The sequence below is a fragment of the Adiantum capillus-veneris genome, chromosome 10 (genome assembly GCF_014529385.1).
Source record: "Adiantum capillus-veneris isolate H3 chromosome 10, ASM1452938v2, whole genome shotgun sequence".
Taxonomy (NCBI): Eukaryota; Viridiplantae; Streptophyta; class Polypodiopsida; order Polypodiales; family Pteridaceae; genus Adiantum; species Adiantum capillus-veneris.
Window position 1 is genome coordinate 102,757,003 of NC_140940.1, and position 27,690 is coordinate 102,784,692.

Here is a 27,690-nt window from a genome sequence, read left to right on the forward strand (position 1 = left end):
CAACGAGCAGGAGGTACCAGCAACTATGATGCTGCTCTCTCCTGCGTCCCCATGCGGCACGACGGACCATGTGGGCACTTCGCTACATCTTCCGCAACTGAATGCTAATGTGCATTTTTCTACATCTTCGTCTACTCCTGCTGATCATGGTGAGAGAGAGAGAGAGAGAGAGAGAGAGTCTCTTGAAGAAACAAGGCTAGGCAGACTTCAGACTTTTAGATAGACGACTTGAAAAACAGCCAACGAATGCTGCTTCGAGAAAAATCAGAGCAATTATGATGAAATAGAATGTACATAAACGAAGGGGTTCAAGACATAGATGCGTCACTTTTTTGGGTGAAACCATTAGGTGCACACACACGCACCCATTTTTCATGCACAAACATGTGTACATGTGCGTTTGGTGTGTGCGTGTATGCATGGCTACTGTGCATTTTATCAGCTGCCTAACTGCCTAACTGTAGGCCATTTTCCCCGAGCGATCTCCTGTGCCTCTGCCTGTTGCCAAGCATACTCATATTATATACATGAATAGAGAGGTGCGGAAAGCGAGTCTGCTGCAAACCAGAACCATCTCAGACCACAAGCAAAACCGTTTCTAAGACTGAAAGGTCTTTACCAGTTCTTTCATCCCCAGATCGCTCAAATTATGAGAGCATTCCAAGAGTTGTCTCCAGGCTATCTTTTCCTCAATTGGATTCTCCTTTCCACTGTGTGAGAGAAGCCATTAGGAATGATTGACTCATAATGTAGCCACAACTCGTTTCCCCTAGCTTGTACCAAGAAAAGGTGAACTCTATCCAACCTGGTGCAACCTTTGCCTTGCCAAGGTGCCTCATTAGGAGTTCTCAAAGCGCTCCCCTGGGTGGCTTAATCAAAACCAACCAAGCCTCCAAGCACTGTCGAGAGATGAGAAATCTGAATTTGCATCACCTGTAGAGTGGGGTTTCGCTTTGGAGTGGTTTGGATTGAGGATTTGCTAAAGCTGCTATCGCTTGCGTCTCGCTTTGTGACTAAGTCTTGGGTGTCACAAACGGGAGCGTACACGAATAATTAACAAACTAAAGAATAAATAAACCTCCAACTCAAAAGAGATGAGGGAGAAGAATGACACAGTATTTGGGACAAGAAGATGGGCTGGTCCCCCCCTTAAAGAGAATCTTTATTAGGGAGAATCTTTTTACAAGCACAAGAACTCGACCCTTCCGTTTCAAATCATAAGACTCGATGGTCAATTCCTTCCCCGGTGGGAAATTCTCTAGAGACGAGCTCTCAATTCTGTTTCTGTTTGTACCTAGAGCGTGAAGCCCTACAGACCATTCCTGATTCCGTTCCCGGAATCCTTGAGCATAGGCCAAGGCCTCTTTGCTCCTCCTTCGTCATGGAGTTCTTGCAAAAGCACAAACCCGAAACAACTTGTATTGCATATTCACAATCGGTATTTGTTGCTTTGAGTGTGGGAAAGCGAACTTCGAGTATCGGCCTCTCTCGATCACTTACGACGGAGTTTCTCCTTGCTACTAGCGCTAGTGCTTTAGGGAGACTGAGAGAAGAAGAAGAAGAGTCGTAGGAAACTATCCCAAGAGACCTTAAAGATCTAACCGATGAGGAGAACGTGGGCTGCTTTTATAGCTTCCCGCACCCAGCAGGAATAGCTGGTGCGGAGCCAGAATAGGGGCAATTGATAGTGCTAGAGTGGGGGAGGGGTTGGCGGCAAAATCGGAGAGAGAGAGAGAGAGAGAGAGAGAGAGAGAGAGAGAGAGAGAGAGAGAGAGAGAGAGACTCAGCTGAAAATTGATGCTATACAATCACATTCCAGGCGTCCCCGGATGCAGTTCTCAGGCATAGATGCAATGCAAACATAGATTCCTCGTGAGCAAGTGTCACAAACTTGTGACGTGGCTGGCCCCCGGACACACACACACACTGTTGATATCATTGCCCGTGAAATGCGCCGACAGACTGACGTGGTAGGAAGTGTATAAAATTCCGTAGATCCCGTTGAGAGGTTGATGCGGCAGCAGTACCGAATTCCGCTTTTGTACCGAATTTTGCTTTTTGCGCTGACATGATGATGTGGCAAAACTGTACGGAATTCTGTAAATTGTGTTGGCTGATTTTGCTGGCAGCTTTTGGATTAAAGTTGCTTTTGAATTTAAGAGCTTTTGAGTTTGAGATTTTGGGGCTTTGCTTTTGAGGCAACCCTTGTAACAATAAATTGGTCTTTTGGGCCTCATTACTCAGAGCATCTGGACGGAGAGTCTGAGAGTGAGACCCTCGGGTCTTCTTTGTACTTTGAACATAGATTAATATAAAAAGAAATACCGAAAGGGGCGCCAGTCTTTGGGGCCAATACCTCTGGGCACAGAACTACGCCGGGCCGTGTCATCTTTGTGAACTGTTTTGAAGTGAATCTCTGTTGTGTCGCGGTAGAATCTTGACTCGGGGTGTCCAAGTTTGTTAGAGTGGTATCAGAGCACATGAATATTCTTCTTCTACGGAGGATCCGATCCTTTTTGCAGCGTATATAGTTTTTGGGAAAGAATCTTTGTGCCTTGATCCCGGACTTATTAGCCACTCCCACCCTTCATACATCGCGCATCAGGCGCGCTCCCGTCTTCATCGCTCTGTCTTACGGGGCATAAAGCCATAAAGAATCCTAGATTACAAATGGGTTCTCGTGAAGAATCTGATAGAGATGACACCTCTCAGTGGGAAGGCAAAGAAAAGTTGAAAATCCGTCGCGGGAACTGAAGATAAGAATGAAGATTTGGGCATTTTTTTTTTTCTGAACAAGTTTGCCAGACAGGAGTACAAATGTCAACTGCAGATTGGCATATGTGTGAACAGATTGATTAAGTACTCTAGGGACCCGAGATTGGCGAAACACTTGAAGAATTACCCGATTGATAAGATTTACTCGAGATGGCGTGTAGCCATTGCTTCTCCTTTCAGGTAGGAAAGCCAAAAAGACAGACGAGTGCAAAAAAGCGGAACCTGTACTCGCAGAAAGGCATGGATAAGCACTCTAGCACTTCTACAGAGCCAAGCAATATGACTTCCTCGAAGACAAGAGCGAGAATACAAAAGAATTTAAAGAAGGTGGACAGTCGATTAAATTTGAATCCTTTTCTAGGTTCCGAGATGCTGCGAGGGCTTTGGCCTTCATTCAGCAGTTTGACATAGCTTTCTCCGGAGGGCACTTGAAACCAGCCCGTAGGGTGTAACAAACTTGAACACCCCAAGTCAAGATTCTACCGCGACACAACAGAGATTCACTTCAAAACAATTCACAATTCACACTTGAGTCGACACGGCCCGGCGTAGTTCCGTGCCTAGAGATATTGGCCCCAAAGATGGGCGCCCCTTTCGGTATTTCTATTTGTATTAATCTGTGTTCAAAGTACAAGAGAGTGGGTAGGTGCTCACTCTCAGACTTTGCGTCCATATGCCTTGAGAAGTGAGGCCCTGCCGACTTATTTCTTGATACAAGGGATGCCCAAAAGCAGAGCCCCAAAAGCATTCAATATTAAAAGCTTTTAATTTAAAAGCAATGGCCCAAAAGCAGTGCTAAATCAGCCAGCGAATTTCAGAAGTGCTTGTCCCGGGGTGTGCTGCCACGTCACCATTTTGTGACACCCCCCCCTCTTGAAAGCATTGTAATCGCCCTCGATTACGCCTATAAAACAGACAGAGGCCATAAACTGTCTTAGTAGACACTGACTGTTAGTACCAACGCACTAGGTACAACACATCTAGCACATGTACCAATCGACAGTCACATCACAAGACATCACAGGACATCACATGACAAATCACATCCAAAATCATTCCAAATCTCAGACCATGATTAGTCGGCAACGTATTTAGCAATCGCATCTAGATCCAATCGGGACCTCACAGATGCCCCGATTAACTAATCCATATTGCAATCATGTCTATCGAGATTTATGAGACCGAAATGCTGCAGTCATTTCGTCTATGAGTTCCTGCACTCAAACAAGTTAAGTACAAATCAATCAGTATCATTTTCATTATCGGGAATTTCAGTTCATAAAGTCATACAACAGAATATTGTCAGCCTAACAATATCCTTGAAACCCAAAGGGACATCAGTGACTCTATATCAAAAATCGAGGTAATCCGTTGACAAAGGAGTGGAGTGACTCCCCTCTTGTGCAAGCCCGCTGCACTAGATTCACCCATGTTGAAATCGGGGTTCTATCGAAGTAGATTATGCTAAACCAAATGCTTCAAGGTAAAGTTCCAAAATCTGAGGAGTATCTGCTAGGTCCTCCTCCTCCATCCACTTTGCATCCAATGCAGGATAGTTCTTGAATTTAACCAAGAACCGCCTAATCACTTTACCTTTAATCTTTCTATCTTTGTGTGCCAGTATCTGTTCTGGAACGAGTATCTCCTCGCTTTCCTCCACTACGGGTTGCTCATCTGGCTCCCCATTATCGGGCACATTGCCTTTAAAAGGCTTCAAGAGACTCACGTGAAAAGCATTGTGAATTCTCCAAGTATCGGGCAGCTTCAGTCTAGAGGAGACATCATTTATCTTTTCTTTTATTTGGAAAGGTCCATAGTATCTCATGCTAAGCTTTGGAAAAAAGCCGCTGCTTTTACTGAATTTGCAATCTCAGTGTAACAGACTTGGACACTCCAAGTCGAGAATCTACCACGACACCACAAATAATCACTTCAAAACAGTTCACAGTTCACAATTGATTCGACATTGGCCCGGCGGAGTTCCGTGCCTAGAGATATTGGCCCCAAAGACTGGCGCCCCTTTCGGTATTTCTTTTTGTATTAATCTGCAACTCAAAGTACAATGCGAGTCTTCGGGACTCACTCTCAGACTCTACGTCTAGATGCTCTAAGAAGTGAGAGCCCAAAGACTCTTTTAAAGAGTTTACAAGGGATGCTAAAAGCAGAGCCCAAAAGCTGTCCTAAAAGCTTCAAGTTAAAAGCCCTCATAAAAATGCAAAAGCTCTTTCTCTCTCTTTCTTTTAATACATAAAGCAGGGCTTTTTAACTCTCTCACAAGCTATTGCATGGCTAATAAAGCAATTCTCTCTCTTGCTTCATTTGCGTAAAATAAAGCACTGAATTACGTAGGAAAAGCAGCCTGGCGGTTCTGTACACGGCTGCCACGTCATCGGTCTCGTGAAACATGCCGCACTTTCCGAGCATGCCACATCAGCAGTCCTCCGCGTTTGTGTGTGTACCATGGGCAGCTAGCCACGTCACCAATTTGTGACATATCCCCCTCTTGAAAGCATTGTAATCGCCCTCGATTACGCCTGCAAAACAGACAGAGGCCATAAACTGTCTTAGCAGACATTGACTGTTTTTACCTACGCACTAGGAACACACATCTAGCACATGTACTAATTGACAGGACATCACTTGACATCACAGGACATCACATGACAAATCACATTCAACATTCATTCGGATCTCAGACCATGATTTATCGGCAATGCGATTAGCAATTGCATTTAGATCCACTCAGGACCTCGTAGATGCCCGATTGATTAATCCCTATTGCAACCATGTCGATCGAATCATTCAGACCAAAATGCTGTAGTCATTTCGTCTATCAGTTCCTGCACTTAAACAAGTCAAGAACAAGTCAGTTTCATATTTTCGGGAATTCCATTTCATAAAGTAATCTAGTAGAATACTGTCAACTCTCAGTATCTTTGAAGCTCCATGAGACATCAGTGACTCTAGTATTCAAAAATCGAGGCATCTGTTGACAAAGGAGCGGAGTAACTCCCCTCTTGTGCAACCCACTGCACCAGATCTCCGGCCAAGCTGAATTCGGGGTTCCATTTGGAATAGACTACGCTAAACCAAAAGCTTCAAGGTAAAGATTCACATTCCGAGGAGTATCTGCTAGGTCCTCCTCCTCCATTCGCTTCGCATCCAATGCAGAGCATGTCTTGAATTTAACCAAGAACCGTCATTTCGCTTTACCTTCTGTCTTTCTGTGCCAGTTTCAGTTCTGGAACGAGTATCTGCTCGTTTTCGTCCATTTCGGGTTGTTCTGACATCGCCTTCAAAAGGCTTCAAGAGACTCACATGAAAAACATTGTGAATCCTCCAAGTATTCTGGCAGCTTCAGTCGGAAGGAGACATCATTGATCTTTTCGGAGATCTGGAAAGGTCCGTAGTATCGCATACTAAGCTTTGGAAATAGCCTCTCCTTTCCCTTTTTCTTTCTCAGGCGTGCCTTCTCAAAACGTAGGAGCACCCAATCATTCTCCTTCAATTTCAAATCGCGACGATGGCGATCTGCTGCCTTTTTCTGTCTTTCTTGAGATTTCTGCAAAGCCTCGCGGACTTTGGCAAAAGCCGTGTCCAAGTCACGCGTGTACTCGTCGGCTTTAAAAATCTTATCTTTCGTGCTGAGGAAGGGTGGAACCTTCGTAGCAAGTTCAATAATCTCAAATGGCACCTTCCCATCAAAGAGACTAAGAGTTAATCATGTTTCTGTAGGCATATTCCACCAAAGGTTAAAACCTTTCGTATGTAGTCTTTTGATCCCACGAAGAAGACTTCAACAAATCCAGTACCACTGAATTAGCAATCTGTAATTGCGCGTCAGTCTGCGGGTGGAATGATGACGAGAACTGCAATCGCGTGCCTATGTTCTCCCAAATAGCCGTCCAAAACAAACTCGTCAATCTGGGGTCCTTGTCGGAGACAATCGTCTCATGTCACGATTGTGACTATGTGAACAGCAATACATCTACTCCTAGTTGCAGATACGCGAAGTGCCATGCCAAGGAGGACCCCTGCGCTTGGATTGTTAGGTGCAGCGGAATGAATGTTTGTGCTTTGCTCAAGATGAGTGCTCCGAAGTGTGCTCAAGGTTCCTTTTGTTCTTATGGAAGGTAGAGCCTTCCGTTCTTAATGAGAGAATGCTATGATCACAAACAAAGTGAATGGACACTGTGCGTGCAAGTGTATGAGACTGAGAGATAGAGAGAGAAGAGAGATATGACACCAGAGACGTCGTAAACCCTCCTCCGAAGGCCCCACTCTCGTCGGCGAGAGTGGTCCGACGAGAGTGGTCTACTTATGATTGCACAAACTGGTACAAACTGAATGCATGTGACTGATGCAAGTGTAGGCTATGTCGACGATGACGACGGGGATGACGAGGCCTACACTAGGGCTGAAATCCGCAATATTTCTACTGCTGTACAAAAACGCTATGGGCTGAAATCTGCTATCTGCAGGTTTAGGGCTGAAAACTAAGGTTCTTAAGGGCTGAAAAGTGCTGGTCTTTCCGGGCTGAATCTGCTACTTCCTTAGGGCTGAATTTGATGGTCTTTCTACTGCTGCAAATCTCCAGGGCTGAAGACTGCAAAGGCTGAGATCTGCAAACGCTGGGATATCCAAAAACGCTAGGGATGTGGCTCTGCAAAAACGCTAGCTGATGGGGTCTGTGGCGATGGTATCCTGATGCAAAAACGCCAGGCTGATGCCGGTGAAGGCGATGTTTTGCTGAAAACGCTAGGTGCTGATGTCTTTGCTTGGAGGGGATCCACCAAGTTCTTGCTTGAGAAGTTGCCTGCTGAGCTTGGCTCGTGTTGCCTCTTCTGCCAAATAGTGCTAGTCTAAGTTTGCTTATATACAAACTTACTCAATTTGCCCTACCTACTTTCCAACAAAAGTCACTTAAATATAATAAGTGAAAAATGTCAAAAATAGGAAAAATAGGCTAAATGCGCTGGAAAATTCCCCTAAAGGATTCTGATGGGAATGCTTATGATCATGCTGTGTGTAACCAGAGGATATGCATCTACACTAAGTGACTGGGCATGCATGGTCTACAAATAGACTCACAAAAGTGCCAGATCACTTCTAAATCTAGACTGACTGGACTGACTGAACCCTTGTCGTGCTGTAGCTTGTCCACGGACACATAGGGTTGTTGGATGTGTCACGTGACATGGATGGTAACACCCCTTCGCCCAAGAGACGTGCCTCTTCGCCAAAAGCCACACTCCTTCGACGACTGGTCACACCCCTTCGCTCTACGGGAGCGACTCTTCGTCCAATGGTTGTAGCTCTTCGTCGAAAGGATGTCTTTACGACTAAAGTCGCGTCTCTTGACCATGAGACGTGTCTTTACATTTATGTCTCTTCGTCTCCTATATAAGGAGCCCTTGTATCACACATTCAATCAATCAAACATAGAGTCTTCTGAGTCTTTCTTTGAGTTCAGTTCAGTTTCTTAAGTCTTAATCATGAGTTTAAGTACTCAATAAAGGATTAGTACCTAGAATCCTCACAGTGGTATCAGAGCAAATTTTTTCTCCCGGAACCCGAAGGTTGTGAGCCTCTCACCCTCGCCGCTACCCTCCCCCCCCCCCCCCCCCCCCCCCCCCCCCCCCCCCCCCCTTTTTCCCAGAGTTGCATGGAAGCAGAAGAAAGGTGGTACACATGTGCATACGAGCATGAGGTAACTTGAAATTTTTTCTGTTCCAATTCTATAAGTAAAGACAGAAGAGAGAAGTGTATATGTGCGGCGTACCCGGAGAACCTGCGTATCCCTTCATCAGATTGCACTCTTGTGCACCCGTGTGCTCCCACCCCATCATGTGAACGGGCACGGACCCGACAGGCAGTCGCACCTTCGCATATGCTCGCACCTTTTCCCCAAGGAGACGTGCCCCTCTGCGCACCCCTTTGTGGGATGAATTATGAAAACATTGAATGCTGGAATTGCACCCAATCGTTGGCAGAACCCTTCGTATGAAAAGCCACCACCCCTCAAGCCAGTGATCGCACCTCTTCGTGGAGAGCTATGCCCCTATGCGCAATTCGCTGGACTGCATCGCGCGGTTGCCGCACCCTTTCCCAAGCGTCACCCCTCCTTCACCAAGCGCTGGACGGAAACGTCACAGGCAGCCATTCGCTAATGTTGTTTTTTTTTTTCTTGCGCTGACTCATGAATCACGCTGTTGGGCATTTCTTTTGCGTTGATTTTTAATACACCAAGTGGCCTTTAATTTTAAAGAGCTTGAGTGGCCGGCCAAGCCTCATGTGAAAACACCCAATTTTAAAAAAAAGCCAACATGAATTCACATATTTTTTTTTATAAAAAAACCTCCCATGAGCTTACATTAAAAAAAAAAAAAGACAAACGTACGTTGCCTCTCCCTTGCTCACTCTGTGCGCACCTTCTCTACGCAAGACATTTCACACACATGGTAGACGAGGACCAATACACGAAATTCCTCGATGAAATTTTACGGGTGAATTTCTCCGCTCAGAGCCAGAAGTGATAATTATTCCCAATTCCCCGACTCCATAGCGCGAACTTATTCTAGAGGCATTTTTCCGCTCACGGAGCACCCGTCCCCGAACCTGTTCCCGACCCAGAACTTGCACCTATTTGAGTTCCTTTTGAGGAGTAACCATGCCAAATTCTCAGGATGGAGGTGGTCAATTTGACGATGCCCTTACTCTTATCAAGGAGCAGACGGTCACACTTTCCATAAGTCTCGCATCACTTCACACTCGCTTGGATGAGATGCAAACGCAAAACAATTCTCGAAGTCGTCCTGTTGTTTCTCGGACTACTACTGCAGCATCTTCAACACCTTCTTCCGAAGCTTTAGTGGACAAACCAAACGAACCAGACCCAACTGAAGAGGTAGACAATCACGAACTTCAATTACTTCATAAAATTTTTAATGCTGCACAGAAGAAGAACCTTGATGTTAAACTGCCGGAACCATACACTGGTCGCTGCGACAAGCGCGTGCTGGACCAATGGCTATTAAAAATGGAGGTTTACTTATCGAACACAGACTTGGTCGAGAGTAAAAAAGTTGCACTTGCTAGTTCTCTGCTCAAGGACACAGCATTTCTTTGGTAGCAACGGCGGGTTGTTGATGGTAAACACACACCTTCTTGGGATAAATTCCGGCGTGCTATTCGCAAGGCGTTCAAACCGGCCAATGCGGATTTTCATGCCTGGTCCTCCCTTCGCCGCCTGAGCCAGACAAGTTCCTTGGTCGCGTACATCACAGAGTTCCAAAGGCTAACTCTGGAGATAGAGACTCTTAGTCCCTCTGATAAACTTCACAGCTTTATCGACGGACTCGAACCCAACATGAAGGACGATGTGCACAAATACAACCCTACCACCTTGGATGCTGCAATTGCCTATGTGGAGCGTCTTGGCGATAATCGACGTCCTACACGGAATTTTCTCCCTGGTGACAGATCTTCAAACAACGCTCGCTTTTCACAGCGCGATCGCAGAGACAGCTATAGCCAAAGTCAACAACATCAGTCTCAGTTCAGACAGCAAGCAACGCAACCTTATTCAACTTCAAGGTTCTATTCTCAAGATCGACAATTTGAAAGCGGATCTTCTTCACATGTTCCTCCACTTGATCGTGGTAAAGGACGTGATTTTTCTCAAGATCGGCATTCCAATACTTAGCAAGGCTCTTCGTCACATGGATCTTCGACTTCAAAGAAGGAAGGATTATGTACAATTTGCGGTGGTGACCATAGATGGTATCAATGTCCAAAGAAACCAAATCCGTCTAATTCGAAAAGAAATTCCAACGCGGAAACATCATCGAATTTTGAACAACCAGATTCTGATAAGGATAAAGGAAAATCTGTGGTCAGTACGGTTTGTGTCTCGGAGGATACGACTATTCTTATGAAGCATGCTCAGTACAATTCTTCAGTTTTGGAGCCTCTCTAAAGCAAGTTTTGAGCCTTCTTGGAACACTCAATGGTCGCTCTATCAATATTTTGGTGGACAGTGCATGCTCGAATAATTTCGTCAGCACTCAGATAGTTCAATAGATTGGCTTACCAACTCAGAAGACATCTCACTTATATGATGTGGAATTAGCAGATGGATCAATTTTGACTTGTGATCAGACAGTTCGACAGTTGCAGTTCGAGATTCAAACTTATGCAGATCAACTGGATTTTGAATTCATGCCTTTATCTTATTACGACATGATTCTTGTTCAGCATTGGTTATTCCAATATGATCCAGCAATTAGCTTTTGAGGACATACTATCAATTTGTTCAAAGATGGACATGAATTGACTTTACACGGGCTTTCTCATGCAGAAAGAGTGATTCAAGCCTCACGTGTACTAGTCAAGCGACATGATACAGTGGATTATGAAGAGAATATGATTTTCGATGCAGATGCAGATATTATTATTGATGAATTGTTGAATTCATCAACTCCTCCTGAATCAGTTGATGAAGACAAGGATAAGGAGATAGTTGCAAATTTCGAGTCTGAAGACGACTATGCTTTCTTTGATTCTTTACTGGATGATGATATGCCAATTGCAAGTTATGAAGTGACAGTTCCTTTGAAGAATTTTGGGATTCATTCTTGGAAGATGATTACAATCTCAAGCCAAAATCCTCTCCAGTGATTACTAAAGTTGAAGTTACCCCATTTGAAGAGTACCTTGAGAAGATTTCCTCTTTTCCAAATATTTCGCAGTTATTGGAAGATTTTGAACCAGAAATCTTACATCGCATGAAGAATTTTGAAGATCAACCTCTGGTTGCAGTTAACCTGATTATGCCAGATTCCTCTAAAAAGTCTTTGAATAATGCAATGACATGGGATTTAGCAGTCAAAGCAAAAAGGTTTCACAAGAAGCAAAGGTTCAAGACAAAGGTTTCCGATAACTCAAAGATTGAAGATTTTCAGAGATTCAATGCTTTTCCAAAGTTCTCTCAACATCAAAAGTCATTTCTTTGACACGGGCTCTCATTTTAAATGGGAGGGAATGTCACGATTGTGACTATGTTAACAACATTACATCTACTCCTAGTTGCAGATACGCGAAGTGCCATGCCAAAGAGGACCCCTGCGCTTGGATGGTCACACCCCTTTGCCCAAGAGACGTGCCTCTTCGCCAAAACCCACTCCTTCGACGATTGGTCACACCCCTTCGCTCTACGGGAGCGACTCTTCGTTCAATGGTTGCAGCTCTTCGTCGAAAGGATGTGCCTTTACGACTAAAGTCGCGTCTCTTCACCATGGGACGTGTCTTTTGATTTATGTCTCTTCGTCTTCTATATAAGGAGCCCTTGTATCACACATTCAATCAATCAAACACAGTCTTCGGAGTCTTTCTTTGAGTTCAGTTCAATTTCTTAAGTCTTAATCATGAGTTTAAGTACTTTATAAAGGATTAGTACCTAGAATCCTCACATCTCTTTCAAGGTGGTAGCAATGCCGCGGTGACCCGTAAACAGTGGACAGTGGCATTCGGTTAAAATTTTTTCCCTCAACGGCTGTGTAACGCACGACATGCTTTTCTTCATCAAGTAGCCATCCCGAATGGAATAGTCCGCTACTATCTCCCCTTTTTGTATTCAACTGAATACATCTGCAAAATCTGTATCTGTGGCGTACTGACCGACCATATCCTCGAAGTTTTTATGATGTATCGCGGAAATAGCCAGAACCAACGGGACAAAGTATTTGCCATCAATTTCTTTTGTCCCTGCACATGGACAAGATGTTTGCCCACCGTATCTGCTTTTCCGATAGCTGCTTCTGTGACAAGAAATCGCGTAAACTCCCATCATTTGTGAAAACCGTAAAATCGGCTCCGAGTAGGTAATGTTGCCATTGAATAAGAGCATGGATAGCCGCCAAAAGCTCTTTATGACATATTTGCACTGTCAATTCCGGCCTTGAAAACAATCAGCTCTCATAGGCAATGACATTGGCCTTCTTGGATTAAGACCGCATCTACACTACGACCACAAGTATCACAATATACTTTAAACGACTTCTGCAAATCCGGCAAAGTAAAAAATTGGTCCTGTAATAGACTTGGATACTCCAAGTCAAGAATCAATCGCGACAGCACCAAATAACCACTTCAAAACAATTCACAAATCACAATAGATTTGCACTGGCCCGGCGGAGTTCCGTGCCTAGAGATATTGGCCCCAAAGACTGGTGCCCCTTCCGGTATTTCTTTATGTTTTAATCAATCATCAAAGTACAAGAGAGCGGTTAGGGTTTCACTCTCAGACTTTGCGTCCAGATGCTCTGAGAAATGAGCCCTAAACCACTAATAAAAAGGTTACAAGGGATGCCCAAAGCAGAGCCCCAAAAGCTTAAAATCAAAAGCAGTTTCTCTCTCTCTCTCTCTCTCTCTCTCTCTCTCTCTCTCTCTCTCCATGAGAGTAAAATAAAGCAACTCAACTTTCTCCTTGGCCATTTGCGTAGCCAAAAATCTGCAAAAGCGTCGCTCAAATTTTTTTTTTTTTTTTTCACCTCCGTGATTTCCAGAAATATCTGTACATTGCTGACACGTGGCATGGCCGCTTGCTTTTAGGGTTTCCAGCCAGCAGTTAGGATTAGGGTTTTGGCAAAAATTAGGGTTTGCAAGAATTTTAGGGTTTTTGGCAAAAATTAGGGTTTTTGCTATCAGTAGCCACGTCATCACTTTGTGACATACCCCCCTCTTGAAAGCATTGTAATCGACCGCAATTATGCCTGCAAAACCGACAAAAGCCATAAACTGTCTTAGCAAACACTGACTGTTAGTACCTACGTACTAGGAACACACATCTAGCACATGTACCAATCGACAGTCACATCACACGACATCACCAGACATCACAGGACATCACATGACATTCAACATTCATTCGGATCTTAGACCATGATTTATCGGCAATGTAGCTAGCAATCACATCTAGGTCCAATCGGGACCTCATCGATGTCCGATTGACTAACCCCTATTGCAACCATGTCTATTCGAGATCAATCAGACCAAAATGCTGCAGTCATTTCGTCTATCAGTTCCTGCACTCACAAGAAGTAAAGAACAAATTAGTATCCTTATCAGGAATTCCATTTCATAAAGTCATCCAGCAGAATACTGTCAGCTCTCAGTATCCCTGAAGCTCAAAGAGACATCAGTGACTTTAGTATCAAAATCAAGGCATCTATTGATAAAGGAGCGGAGCGACTCCCCTCTTGTGCATCCCATTGCACCAGATCTCCGGCCAAGCTGAATTCTGGGTTCCGTTTGGAATAGACTATGCTAAACCAAAAGCATCGAGGTAAAGTTTCACAATCTGAGGAGTATCTGCTAGGTCCTCCTCCTCTATTCACTTCGCATCAAATGTAGGATAGTTCTTGAATTTAACCAAGAACCGCCTTCGGACTTTACCTTTCTTCGTATCCTTATGTGCCAAAATTTGTTCAGGAACAAGGGTCTCCTTGTTTTCTTCCACTTCGGGTTGCTCATCAGGCTCCCTATCATCAGACACATCACCCTTAACAGGTTTCAAGAGACTCACATGCAATGCATTGTGAATCCTCCAAGTATTTGGCAGTTTCAATCGGAAGGAGACATAATTTATCTTTTCAGTGATTTGGAAAGGTCCGTAGTATCACATACTAAGCTTTGGAAAAAGCCTCTCCTTTCCCTTTTTTCTTTCTTAGGTGTGCCTTATCAAAACGTAGAGCATACAATCATCCTCCTTCAATTTCAAGTCGTGACGATGGCGATCCGCTGCCTTTTTCTGTCGTTCTTGAGACTCTTGCAAAGTCTCGCGGACCTTGGCAAAAGCCCTATCCAAATCTCGCGAATATTCATCCGCTTCAAATATCTAATCTTTCGTGGTCAGGAAGGATAGAACCTTCACAGCACTTTCAACAATCTCAAATGGCGTCTTCCCCGTCGAAGAGTGTATCGTGTTATTATAGGCAAATTCCATTAAAGGTAAGTTCTTTTCCCATTGAGTCTTCTGATCCGAGATACAAGACTTCAATAAATCTAAAACCACTGAATTGGCAATCTCAGATTGCCCGTCAGTCTGCAAGTGGAACGATGACGAGAACTGCAACCGCGTGCCAATGTTCTCCCAAATTGCCTTCCAAAACAAACTCATAAATCTGGGGTCTCTGTCTGAGACAATCGTCTTAGATGTGCCATGTAATCGAAAAATCACCGTGATCATTCTGTGTTCTCGGGAGATCAAAAATGAAATCCATTTTAATACTTTCCCAGGGGTGGGTGGGTATGGGTAAAGGTTGTCACAATCCCTGTGCCTTATGCCTGTCAAACTTGACCTTTTGGCATACTGCGCGCAAACTCTTCCACATCCTTTTTGAGTCTCGGCTAAAAGAAGTATCTCTCTACCCCTTTCATGGTGGTAGCAATGCCGCGGTGACCCATAAAAGGTGGACAGTGGCATTCAGTCATAACCTTTTCCCTCAATGGTTGTGTAACGCACAACATGGTTTTTCTCATCAAGTAGCCTTTCCGAAGGGAGTATCTTGCTACTGTCTCCCCATCCCGTATCCGTGTGAAAATATCTGCAAAATCTGTATCTATGGCATACTGATCGACCATATCCTCGAAGCTCCTATGATGTATCGCGGAAATAGCCAGAACCAACGGCTCCGAGACAAAGCATCTGCACCACATTCTTCTGTCCCTGCACATGGACAATCTGGAAGTGAAACTGTGACAAGATGTTCGCCCACCGCATCTGCTTTTCCGAAAGCTGCTTCTGTGATAAGTAGTAGCGCAAACTCTGATGGTCTGTAAAGACAGTAAAATCCGCTCCGAGTAGGTAATGCCGCCACTGAGTAAGAGCATGGATAACCGCCAAAAGCTCTTTCTCATATATCTGCGCTGTCATCTCCGGCCTAGAGAACAATCAGCTCTCGTAAGCAATGACATGGCCTTCTTGCATCAAGACCGCACCCAGACTACGACCACAAGCATCACAATATACTTCAAATGACTTCTGCAAGTCCGGCAAAGTCAAATTTGGTCCTGTAGTCAATTTCTTGTTCGATATCTGAAAGGTAGTCACCTTTGTGGATCCCCACGAGAAAGGGATTCCTTTCTGTATCAAGATATGCAAAGGGGAAGCAACCTCTGCATTTTCGTATGAACCGCTTGTAGTACGAACACAGTCCCAAGAAGCTTCCAACTTCATGGACATTCTTCAAATCGGGCCAATCACGTATAGTCTCTATCTTGGCCGAATCCATTTTGCACTCCTGCTGCTGAGACAAAGTGTCCCAAAAAGTGTATCTCTGAAGCAGATGATCTCTGTGTTCTGCCTCATTCTTGGAGATAACAATGATATCATCAAAGAAAGTGCCAACAATTAGCCTGTACTCTCGAAAAATCTTGTCCATCATCCGGTTAAATGATCACTGCTTGGAACAGAAGTCAGCTTCTATTCAGGAGTTGATGAGTCATGCGAAGCGGGGTTTTGCCATTCACTTTGGCAATCTGACCTACCCCACCGATGAGGTCATGACACAATGAGCCGAACAGACTTCAGCGAATGAAAGTAGAAAGAGAAAGAGCAACCTAGAAAAGAAGGATGCACGACCCAAGCTTACTCCTGAGGAGAGAGCTCGCTTCATCAGGGAGGGGAAGTGCTTTGGATGCGGGGAACATGGATATATCTCCGCGAAGTGCCCTAACAAGGCACCAAATGAACAAGATGAAGAAAGGCCAAAAAGTTCTAAAGCAGTTGAGAGACGTGGCAAAAAAGGCAGATGAAAAGCAGAACTGGTACCACATGGCGTGGGACCTGCACCGAATCAAATGAATGAAAGTACAAACTTTGCCGCTTTTTGGGGCAAAGTGAAGGATCGGGAACCTCTTTTGAAGGAGCCAAGGCCAACTTCTTTTTACTTGGAATTGGCGGCTCGATTTGGAACTACGCCCGACACGCTGAGACCACAGGCGGAGGTAGTTCGACTGGCACCCGGACGGGATGTTGCCATTACACCGAGCATTGGCAAACTTCGTTTGCAATGACAGGGGTGTTCAGGGCACGCGAGTGACGTTCTACTCGAAATCCCTTGGTTCCACAAGAACTACGCCGTGGTTGACTACCTGGCCGAGAAAGCGACTTTGACAAATGAAGGGCTCAAAGATTGTACTTAATGAACTTCAGTTTCTTTCTTTACTCATTCTTTTGGGAGAGAACTGAACGATGGATAAAGTCGAATATGTTTTGACCTGAACAGAAGAACGCCAAGATTTTTCTCCACACTCATGCCGATTGCTTTTTAGAGAGCCTGAGGATCATACCATTGATCTGATACCTGGAAGCACACCACCGAACCGGCCACCTTACCGTGTGAGCCGAGCACAGAATGAAGAGATTATGAACCAAGTGAAAGACCTCTTGGAAAAGGGTCTTGTTCAGCCTAGTACTTCACCGTATTGCTCTCAAGTGTTTTTTGTTTTGAAGAAAGATGGATCTTGGAGAATGTGCATCGATTATAGAGCTCTCAACAAAATCGCCATCAAGAACAGATTTCCAATTCCTAGGATCGATGATATACTCGACAGAATACAAGGATCCTCGTGCTTTAGCAGGATTGATTTGAAGAGTGGATATCGTCAGATCAGAATCGCGTCGGGAGACGTCTACAAGACAACTTTTTGGACAACTTTTGGGTTATTTGAGTTTTTGGTGATACCTTTTGGCTTAGCCAATGCTCCTTCGACATTTAACCGGATGATGGACAAGATTTTTCGAGAGTACAGGCTATTTGTTGGCACTTTCTTTGATGATATCATTGTTTTCTCCAAGAATGAGGCAGAACACAGAGATCATCTGCTTCAGGTCTTTTAGGCATTACGAGATCACAAGTTAGTGATTAATGCAAAGAAAAGTGAATTTTTCCTACCAGAGATAAACTTTTTTTGCGATACATTGTCTCAGCAGTAGGAGTGCAAATGGATCCTGCCAAGATAGCGACTATCCGTGATTGGCCCGATTTGAAGAATGTCCATGAAGTTAGAAGCTTCTTGGGACTGTGTACGTACTACAGGCGGTTCATTCGAAAGTTTGCAGAGGTTGCTTCCCCTTTGCATATCTTGACACAGAAAGGAGTCCCTTTCTCGTGGGGACCCACAAAGGTGACTGCCTTTCAGACACTGAAAGCAAAATTGACTACGCGACCAGTCATTTGAAGTATATTGTGATGCTTGTGGTCGTAGTCTGGGTGCGGTCTTAATGCAAGAAGGCCATGTCATTGCTTACGAGAGCCGATTGTTCTCAAGGCCGGAGATGACAGCACAGATTTATGAGAAAGAGCTTTTGGCGGTTATCCATGGTCTTACTCAGAGGCGGCATTACCTAACGGAGCGGATTTTACTGTCTTTACAGACCATCAGAGTTTGCGCTACTTCTTGTCACAGAAGCAGCTTTCGGAGAAACAGATGCGGTGGACGAACATCTTGTCACAGTTTCACTTCCAGATTGTCCATGTGCAGGGACATAAGAATGTGGTGGCAGATGCTTTGTCTCGGAAGCCGTTGGTTCTCGCTATTTCCATGCTACATCATAGGAGCTTCGAGGATATGGTCGACCAGTATGCCACAGATACAGATTTTGCAGACGTTTTCACACGAATACAGGATGGGGAGACAGTAGCGGGATATTCCATTCAGGATGGCTACTTGATGAGAAAAACCATGTTATGCGTTACACAGCCGTTGAGGGAAAACGGTTATGACTAATGCAACTGTCCACCTTTTACGGGTCACCGCGGCATTGCTACCACCATGAAAGGGGTAGAGAGATACTTCTTTTGGCTGAAACTCAAAAAGGATCTGGAAGAGTTTGTGCGCACTTGCTTAGTATGCCAGAAGGTCAAGTTTGATAGGCATAAAGCACAGGGATTGTTACAGCCTTTGCCCATACCCACCCGCCCCTGGAAAAGTATTGCAATGGATTTCATTTTTGATCTCCCGAGAACACAGAGTGGTCACGATGGTATCTGGATTGTTATTGACAGATTTAGCAAACAGGCTCATTTCATTCCAGTGAAGAAAACAGTTAAGCCGGATCACTTAGCGAGACTGTTTGTGGCCCAGATTTTCAGATTACATGGCATGCCTGAGACGATTGTCTCCGACAGGGACCCCAGATTTACGAGTTTGTTTTGGAAGGCAATTTGGGAGAACATCGGCAGGCGGTTGCAGTTCTCGTCATCGTTCCACCCGTAGACTGACGTGCAATCTGAGATTGCCAATTCAGTGGTTCTAGATTTATTAAAGTCTTATATCTCGGATCAAAAGACTCAATGGGAAAAGTATCTACCTTTGGTTGAATTCCTACAATAACATGATACACTCTCCGACAGGGAAGGCGCCATTTGAGATTGTTGAAGGTGCTGCGAAGGTTCCACCCTTCCTAAGCACGAAGATAAGATTTTTGAAGCGGATGAATATACGCGAGACTTAGATACGGCTTTTGCCAAGGTTCGCGAGACTTTGCACAAGTCTCAAGAACGACAGATTAAGGCAGCGGATCGCCATCGTCGCGATTTGAAATTGAAGGAGGATGATTGGGTGCTCTTACGTGTCACATGACACATCCCAACCGTATGTGTCCGTGGACAAGCTACACCATAGCAGGGTTCCCGTCAGTCCAGTCACTTTAGATTAGAAGTGATCTGGCACTTTTGTGAGTCTATTCGTAGACCGTGCATGCCTAGTCACTCAGTGTAGATGCATATCCTCTGGTTGCACACTGCATAAGCATAAGCATTTCCATCAGATTCCAACAGAGTCAGTTTGGGGATTTTTTAAGTGACTTTATCCTATTTTTAACATATTTCACTTATTTATTAAGTGACTTTTGTTGGGAACTCAGTAGGGCAAATTGGGTAAGTTAATATATAAGCAAACCCAAGTTAGCACAATAGGGCAGATGAGCAAGGAGCACAACAGGCTACCAAGCAACAGGTGTTCCCTCCCTCTCTCAGCAAGACCCTCCCCAAGCCATCTTGGTGAGGCCACATCCACATCGCCATCGAGCCTCCTCTCCCCTTGGCGTTTTCTTCACAGCAGCCATCGCCATCAAGTCCCCTTCCCTAGCGTTTTTCCCCTACCACCACAGGCAGCCATGTCAGCAAATTTACTAACGCTAGCCAACCAGCCTTTCCAGCGTTTTTTCAGCATTGGAAACCTGTCATTTCCAGCGTTTTTCAGCATGGAAAATACCTGCAAGACCAGCGTTTTCAGCCTATGACAGTGACCTAAAAACGCAGCATGACCATTGCCAGAACCTCAGCGTTTTGTCATCAGTAGAAGCCAATCAGAGAATTTCAGCCATCGAAACAACAGTAAAACAGGGATTTTCAGCCATACGAAAACAGCCCAAGATCACCCAGAACCTTAGCAATTCCCCCCTTGTGGACAGCAGATAGAATAGAACCAAATTCAGCCCTAAAGTCAGTCATCATCGTCGTCATCGACATAGCCCCCATTTGCATCAGTCCATGCATCATCATTGTATACCTTTGTGCAATCAAAGTTAGACCACTCTCGCCGACGAGAGTGGGGTCTTCGGAGGAGGGTTTTACAACCTCTCGGGTGTCGTATCTCTTTTCTCTCCTTCTCTTAGTCTCATTCACTTGCACGCACAATATCCACTCACTTTGTTCGTGATCATAGCACTCTCCATAAGTCGGAAGGCTCTCTCCTTCCCTAAGAACTAAAAGGAACCTTGAGCAAATAAAGATCACTAATCTTGAGAAAATACAACATTCATTCCGTTGCACCTTACATTGGTATCAGAGCTTTGGAAGTGTTCTGCATTACTCAAGGAAAGAACCACAAAAACCACAAGAATTTTTTTTTGCCTGTTGCGGTCGTACGAACCCAAGTTTACTTGGGCGTGTCGATTCCTAATCGTGTTTTGTTGAAGAGTGACAGGAATCCCAAGAAAGAAGGGCTTGTCCAGCCTCCCCTTGTGTCTCTTTTCACTCATTGAGAGCGGACCGTGCACTTAGCGGCCGGCCAATCGACGTGAGGTGGGAAAAAGCAACCTTGGTGTGAGCGCAAGGCCGCCAAGGGGTGCGTCCGCGGAAAGGAGTAGAACTCGGGTGAAGAGAAGATCCTTCTCCAACGCGATTTGCAAGCGAAAGAACACCTCAAGAACCCAAGAACCAAGACGCTCAAGAACCCAAGTTCCTCGTGAACTTAAGAACCAAAGATCCTAGTGCATGGTCGTCACCCGAAGCGGAATGGATACTTCGCATACAGGTGATGAGCATGAGAGAGGCGACGAAGGATTCTCCCTACCAGGAGATTTTTCCAACCCTCCCCCTTCGCCATTCACACCACGAGTTGTTCTAACTCCTATGGAGATGATGGTCAAGTCAATGATGGACATGATGCTGGCACAACAAGAAACGACTCGCCTTACGATGGAACGAAATGAAAGAAACGCACTACAACAACAAGAAGCGACTCGCCTTACTTTAGAAGCGAATCGAGTTGCGTTGGCACAACAAGAAGCCAATCGCCTTGCTTTCGAACGCGAGCGCGATGAATGAAATGAACGAAAAGCAAAAAGAGACGCTGAGCGTGAAACTCAAAGGGAGCTACGCACTCAAGAATTTATTTCCCACGTGCTAGCCTCGAAGATCGAACCACCCAAAGATCGTGGGAGTTCATCAAGTGACGCAAGCCACGATGCGGATTCCAACCATCCAGTCACACAGAAGTTGACTTTCAGTAAGTATGACGGTAAGATGGATGCTACAGTTATTCATTCTTGGTTGCATCAATTTAATGCTTATTTTGCGACAACTAAGGAGACAGGAAATAGCAAAGTTTTGACAGCAGCTATGTACCTTGCCGGTGATGCCATCAATTGGTACCACGCATGGCAAGAGGCACAGCTAGCCGCGCACCTAGAGGCAGCCGACGGATTCACGCCCCTTTCCTTTGATTGGGCTGATTTCCAAGACAAGCTCAAGACGCGGTTTATGCCACCTCAGTACCTTGCACGATTGAAGGACAATTGGCGCTCTCTCAAGCAAAATGGTATTCTAGTCATGTCTTTTTCTAATCGTGTTTTGCAGCTAGGCACTCAATTACGAAAAAATCGGATAATGAGCGCAAAGAGGCTTTTCTCTTTGGGTTGGACGAATACATCAAGTTTGATGTTGAAGTCTTTGACCCCGCGGATCTCAACAAGGCGGTAGCAATCGCTCTTGCCCAAGAGATGAAGCACAACAAGGGAAAGCCTAAGGAGAACAAGACTTCCACAAGTACCTCGCAGACTTCTCAGAACCCTCAGAACGGTAAGAATGGTAAGAATGATAACTCTTCTAACCAATCGTCCAACAGTATTTCAACAAAGAATTCTTCGAATGAATCTAAGGGTAAGGCTAACACAATTGCTAAACATAAGCTTACTCTAGATAAAAAGGTACCACAAGGAATTGTAGGAGGATACATCACTTCGGAAGAACAAAGCACTTATTCTAAGGAAGGTCGTTGTTTTCATTGTCACATTAAGGGTCACATAAAAAGAACATATCCTAAGCTTGAATCGAATGAATCTAAAGAACCCACAGCACCCACTTCCACTGTCAATGCAATGAATGATAACACGAGTGTGCCCCAAGTTTCTCAGGACCCTCCCATTGATGAATCTCTCATTAAATGTTATGGTCGTACGTCGGAGCACCGTTTTGTCATGACGTGGCACCGTACGGCAATGGTCGGAAATCACGCGCTGGGAAAAGCAGCTTTTTCTCTACACAATTGGAGATAGATAGATATATATATATATATATATATATATATATATATATATATATATATATATATATATATATAGAGAGAGAGAGAGAGAGAGAGAGAGAGAGAATACCTTTGCTTTATTTTCTAAAGCTCAAGAGAGCTTGAGAGAGGAAAGAGCCTTTGCTTTTATTTTTAGGCTTTTGATTTGAAGCTTTTCGGGGCTCTGCTTTTGGCAGCCCTTGTAAATTAAATATGTGAGTTGGGCTCCCACTCTGCAGAGCATCTGGGCGCAGAGTCTGAGAGTGAGACTTGATCCACTCTTGTACTTTAAACATTGATTAATACAAAAAGAATACCGAAAGGGGCGCCAATCTTTGGGGCCAATATCTCTAGGCACGGGACTCCGTCGGGCCAGTGCAAATCTATTGTGAACTGTGAACTGTTTTGAAGTGGTTATTTGGTGCTGTTGTGATTGATTCTTGACTTGGAGTGTCCAAGTCTGTTACAGATGCACGCTGCGGTCTAGGGGGCGTTTGGTTGTAAAAGGCCTCTATATCTCCCGGCCCGGACCTTTTTAGGTTATGCGGGAGGAGTGATGAGGGAGTCGTTGAATATCTCCCGGCCTGGACCTTGTTTCTATGTCTTGTAACATGCATATGTGAGCATTTGTGTTGCATTGTGATGTGCCAACTACTGAATATTCCTAATTGGATGAGATTGCCTGGGTATGTAATTTTAGTGCATCAAGACACCCGTGGCAGATCATACGGTCTAGGTGTGATGGCTAATTTTACTACGTCGGAATATCAAGAGTTCCGATCTGAATGAAACGAGAAGCTAACTCCTTGATCAAAAGAGCCGAATGGAGAAGCTAATTCCTTAACAAAAAGAGCAAACTGATTGTCCCTCGGAATGACCCTCGGAAATTTTTGAGCTAACTTGAGTTGTTTTGCAGATATGTTGTAATCGCGGACGATTACTCTCTTTCAAGAAGGGGAGATGTAACAAACTGCTGACGTGTCAAAGCCCTGAAGAATGGAGTCAACTTGCAGATGTTGGCCGAGGGGCCTAAACCCTAAGAAGAACAAGTAACAGAAGAAGAAGTCCTACCAACTTATGGGGACCCTGTCCAATCGGGCCCCAAGTGACATAAAGGATTAAAATAAAGTAGGGTCCACACACACAGAGAAAGAATTACGTGGCAGTTGATGACGTGGCAGCTGTACAAAAAATCCAAAAATTGCGCTGACATGATGACGTGGCAGACTGTACGGATTTCCGCGTTTTGTGCTAACTGCTATACGGAATTCCGTGATTTACGCTAGCAGCTTTTTGGTATTGCTTTTGGACCAGATGCTTTTGAGTTTGAAGGCTTTTCACTATAAACTGCTTTTGGGGCCTAGGGCCTTTAAATATGAGGACATGGGCTCATTCTCTGGCATGCTTCCTGGAGAAGGTGCAGAGTCTGGAGTACCGGCTTGTACTGAGTTGATGCAATATAAAGAAATACCGAAAAGGGCGCCAAGGTTGGGGCCAATACTCTCTGGGGTGGAATTCCGCCACTCCGTGTCGCGTGTCGTCTCTCTCTCTCTCAGTTCTGTATCTATTGAAGTGCTAAAAGTCTGTTCAGTTTGTTCTTTTCTATTGGCACGTGGTGCCTGAAGTCTGTTCAATCTATTCTTTTCTATTGGCACGTGGTGCCCGTCTTGTGACTGAGGCCCCCAGACAGCTTGTCTTTCTCTCGCTCTGACCGCAGAGTAGGAGGAGTGAATCTATCTTGGATAGATCACTTCTACGCCAATGACCACATCTGTGACATGGGGGGATCTCTTTGCATCCTGGCAGGGACCACTTTTTCCAACCATGCGCCAGTGATTCTCATCGTAACAGAGAGGGGGGTGCAATGCTACGCATCCTTGAGAGGATCTTGCTGGATCCAAAGCTTAGAGAGCGAGTGGAGGCACTTTGAATAGAGTGCTTGGACACGCAAGACACTCCTATTAGCAGAGTGGCCTCTGGATTGGCTGAGCTCAGTTGCTTCTTCCTCCAGGAGTCTGCAGCTCGCTTGGCTACAGCCAAGGAGGAGGAGTTCTTCGACAGGGCATTGCTTCCTTGCGGAGGATACAGAACCAGCATCCACATAGTCCTTGGTTGGAGGAGCAAATGCAGCAAGCTAGCCAGAAGGTGGCTAGCATTGAGGAGCGACGGCATGAGTTTGCCTTCCATCGACAGGCATCTCACTGGACCCAAGTGGGTGACAAAGTTACTGGAGTGTTTTTTAAGACGGTGGGGCCACGCCATGTGCACACCAATGTCAGCCAGTTGAGGAGACCTGACAGGTCAGTTGCTTCAGAGCCGAAGGATATGCATGCAATTGCTACTGACTTTTACCGTGTTCTCTTGTGTAACAGGCTTGGACACTCCCAAGTGTGAAATCAATAGCAACACATGAACAAAAACTTCAAAATCATTGAACTTTAATAGAGAGAGAGAGAGAAGAAGAGTATTTTAACGTCGTAGGAAACTATCCCAAGAGAGAGAGTCGACACGGCCCATAATTATTGGCCCCAAAGTCGGGCGTCCCTTTCGGTATTTCTTTATCATTAGCATTGCGAAGTACAACTCCCAAGGGACCTCTGCTCTCACACTCTACGTCCAGATGCTCTGCAGAGTGAGGCCCCAAGGGCTCTTATAAATTTACAAGGGATGCCAAAAGCAGAGCCCCAAATACCTTTGGGTACGGAACTCTGCCGGGCCATGTCGACTTAAAGTTCAGAGATTATGAAGTTTTTGTTCGTGTGTTGATATTGATTTCTCACTTGGGGTGTCCAAGCCGGTAACAATGGTATCAAAGCACAAAAAGATTCTTCTCCTATAGAGGATCCGATCCTTTTTGCAGCACACGCAGGTTTTTGTGAAAGAATCTTCGTGCCCCGACCTCGGACTTATTAGCCACCCCCACCCTTCATACATCGCGCATCCGACGAGCTGCCGTCTTCATCGCTCTACCTTAGAGGGCATAAAGCCATAAAGAATCCCAGATTACACATGGGTTCTCTCAGAGAATTTGACAAAGATAATACCTTTAGGGGAGGCAGGCAAAAGAAAAATTGAAATCCGGCACGGGAACTGAAGAAAAGAATGAAGATTTGGACAGATTCTTGGTGGAAAATTTTGCCAGAGCGGAGTACAAACGTCAACTGCAGGTTGACACATCTGTGAAAAGATAGATCAAGTACTCCATAGACCCGAGACTTGCGAAACACCTTAAGAATTACCCGATTGATAAGGTTTACTTGAGATGGCGTGTGGTCATTGCTGCTCCTCTCAGGTTAAGAGGAAAGCCGAAAGGACAAACGAGTGCAGAAAAGCAGAACATGTACTCGCAGAAAGAGATGGACAAGAACTCTTGAAAAGAAGAATGAACCAAAGGACCACCAGAAGATAAACTTGAGAGTTATAGAGCAGCAGCCGAGTGCGGAAGAAAAGGAAAGATGAAAGCAAAACTAGTACCACATTGCTTGGGGACCGACCCGAATCAGATGAACGAAAGCACAAAACTTTGCCGCAAAGTGAAAGATCAGGAAGCCCTCATTTTCTTTGATGGAGGAGCCAAGGCCACCTTCTTTTCACTTGCATTGGCGGCTCAACTTGGAATTACGCCCGACAGGCGGAGGCCACAAGCGGAGGCAGTTCTAGCGGCACCCGGACGGGATGTTGCCATTACACCGATCATTGGCAAACTTCGTTTGCAATGTCAGGGGTGTTTAGGGCACGAGGACTTTTATATCATGCCTTTGGAAGGGTGTGATGTCCTCCGAGGAATCCCTTCGTACCGCAAGAACAACGCCGAGGTTGACTATCAAGCTAAGAAAGCGACTTTGACAAATGAGAAGGGCAAAGAGATTGTACTTGATGAAATCCAATTCTTTTTTACTCGATTTTCTTGAAAGAACTGAATGATGATTGAAGGTCAAATATGTTTGACCTTGAAAAGGAATGACAAGATTTTCTCCAATAGAGGCTGATTGTTTCTCTGAAGGCGTACCAAGCGAGTTGTCTCCTTCACGTCCTCAAGATCACATGATTGATTCCTAGTAGTACACCACCGAACCGCTTTCAAAGTTAGTCGAGGCCAAAATAAAGAAACAATGAACCAAAACAGATTTCCATATTACGAGGATCAATGATATACTCGACAGACTTCAGAATTCTACTTGCCAAATTGATATGAAGAGTGGTTATCATCAAATCTAAATTGCTCCTGGAGACGACGTTGCGCGCATTTTGAGAACCCCGTTTTTGGTAAAAATATGTACTTAAGGGCTTGAGATAGACTTTCATTAGAGTGTTTGGACATGTTCTTTTATTGCTTTAGCAAGCAGATGTACATGCAAAGCAAGTCCCTAGTGTAGCGTCAGCTGTCGGGTTACTATAAGTGCCCGTAAGTGAGTTTTTTTAATGAGACTTGTATGTAACTAAAACTCGTACGAAAACTTTAAAAACTTCAGCCAAACTCTACAAATTTGCAGGTTTTAGATCGTTGTGCCTCCTTGATGGTTTCTGATGCAGTTTTTTGCCTCGCCTTGCCTGCTCTACGTGTAGTCGTGTCGGGACAGCTCTCTGTTTACGTCAATTTTGCATGTAGGGGCATGTAGAGTCTGTAACAAACTTGGACACTCCAAGTCAAGATTCTACCCCGACATAGCACTTCAAAACAGTTCACAATTCACAATTGATTCGACATGGCCCGGCGGAGTTCCGTGCCTAGAGATATTGGCCCCAAAGAATGGCGCCCCTTTCGGTATTTCTTTTTGTATTAATCTGTGCTCAAAGTACAAGGGAGTGGGAGGGGTCTCACTCTCAGACTCTGCGTCCAGATGCTCTCAGTTGTGAGGGCCCTGCCCACATATTTATAAGTTACAAGGGATGCCCAAAAGCAGAGCCCCAAAAGCTTGTGAATGAAAAGCCTTAAAAATTGAAGCACTTGGCTCAAAAGCTGCCAAAAATCAGCCACGCAATTTCAGCCCTGCGTAGAAATTGATTTTTCAGGAATTCGTACAGCATCCCACTTTTTGCGCCGCATTGCACAGGCCTGTC

At 44.9% G+C, this 27,690-nt stretch overlaps 1 protein-coding gene across 1 annotated transcript in view; it reads left to right on the top strand.

Annotated features, from left to right (window-relative positions):
- LOC147449375 (pentatricopeptide repeat-containing protein At2g03880, mitochondrial-like) overlaps positions 1-27,690 on the top strand; it is an 89,595-nt gene continuing 61,905 nt past the window's right edge. The window contains exon 1 of the mRNA XM_086521817.1: positions 1-149. Within this exon, the coding sequence (XP_086377943.1) occupies positions 26-149 (124 nt within the window). The 5' untranslated portion in view covers positions 1-25. The remainder of the gene's footprint in view (positions 150-27,690) is intronic.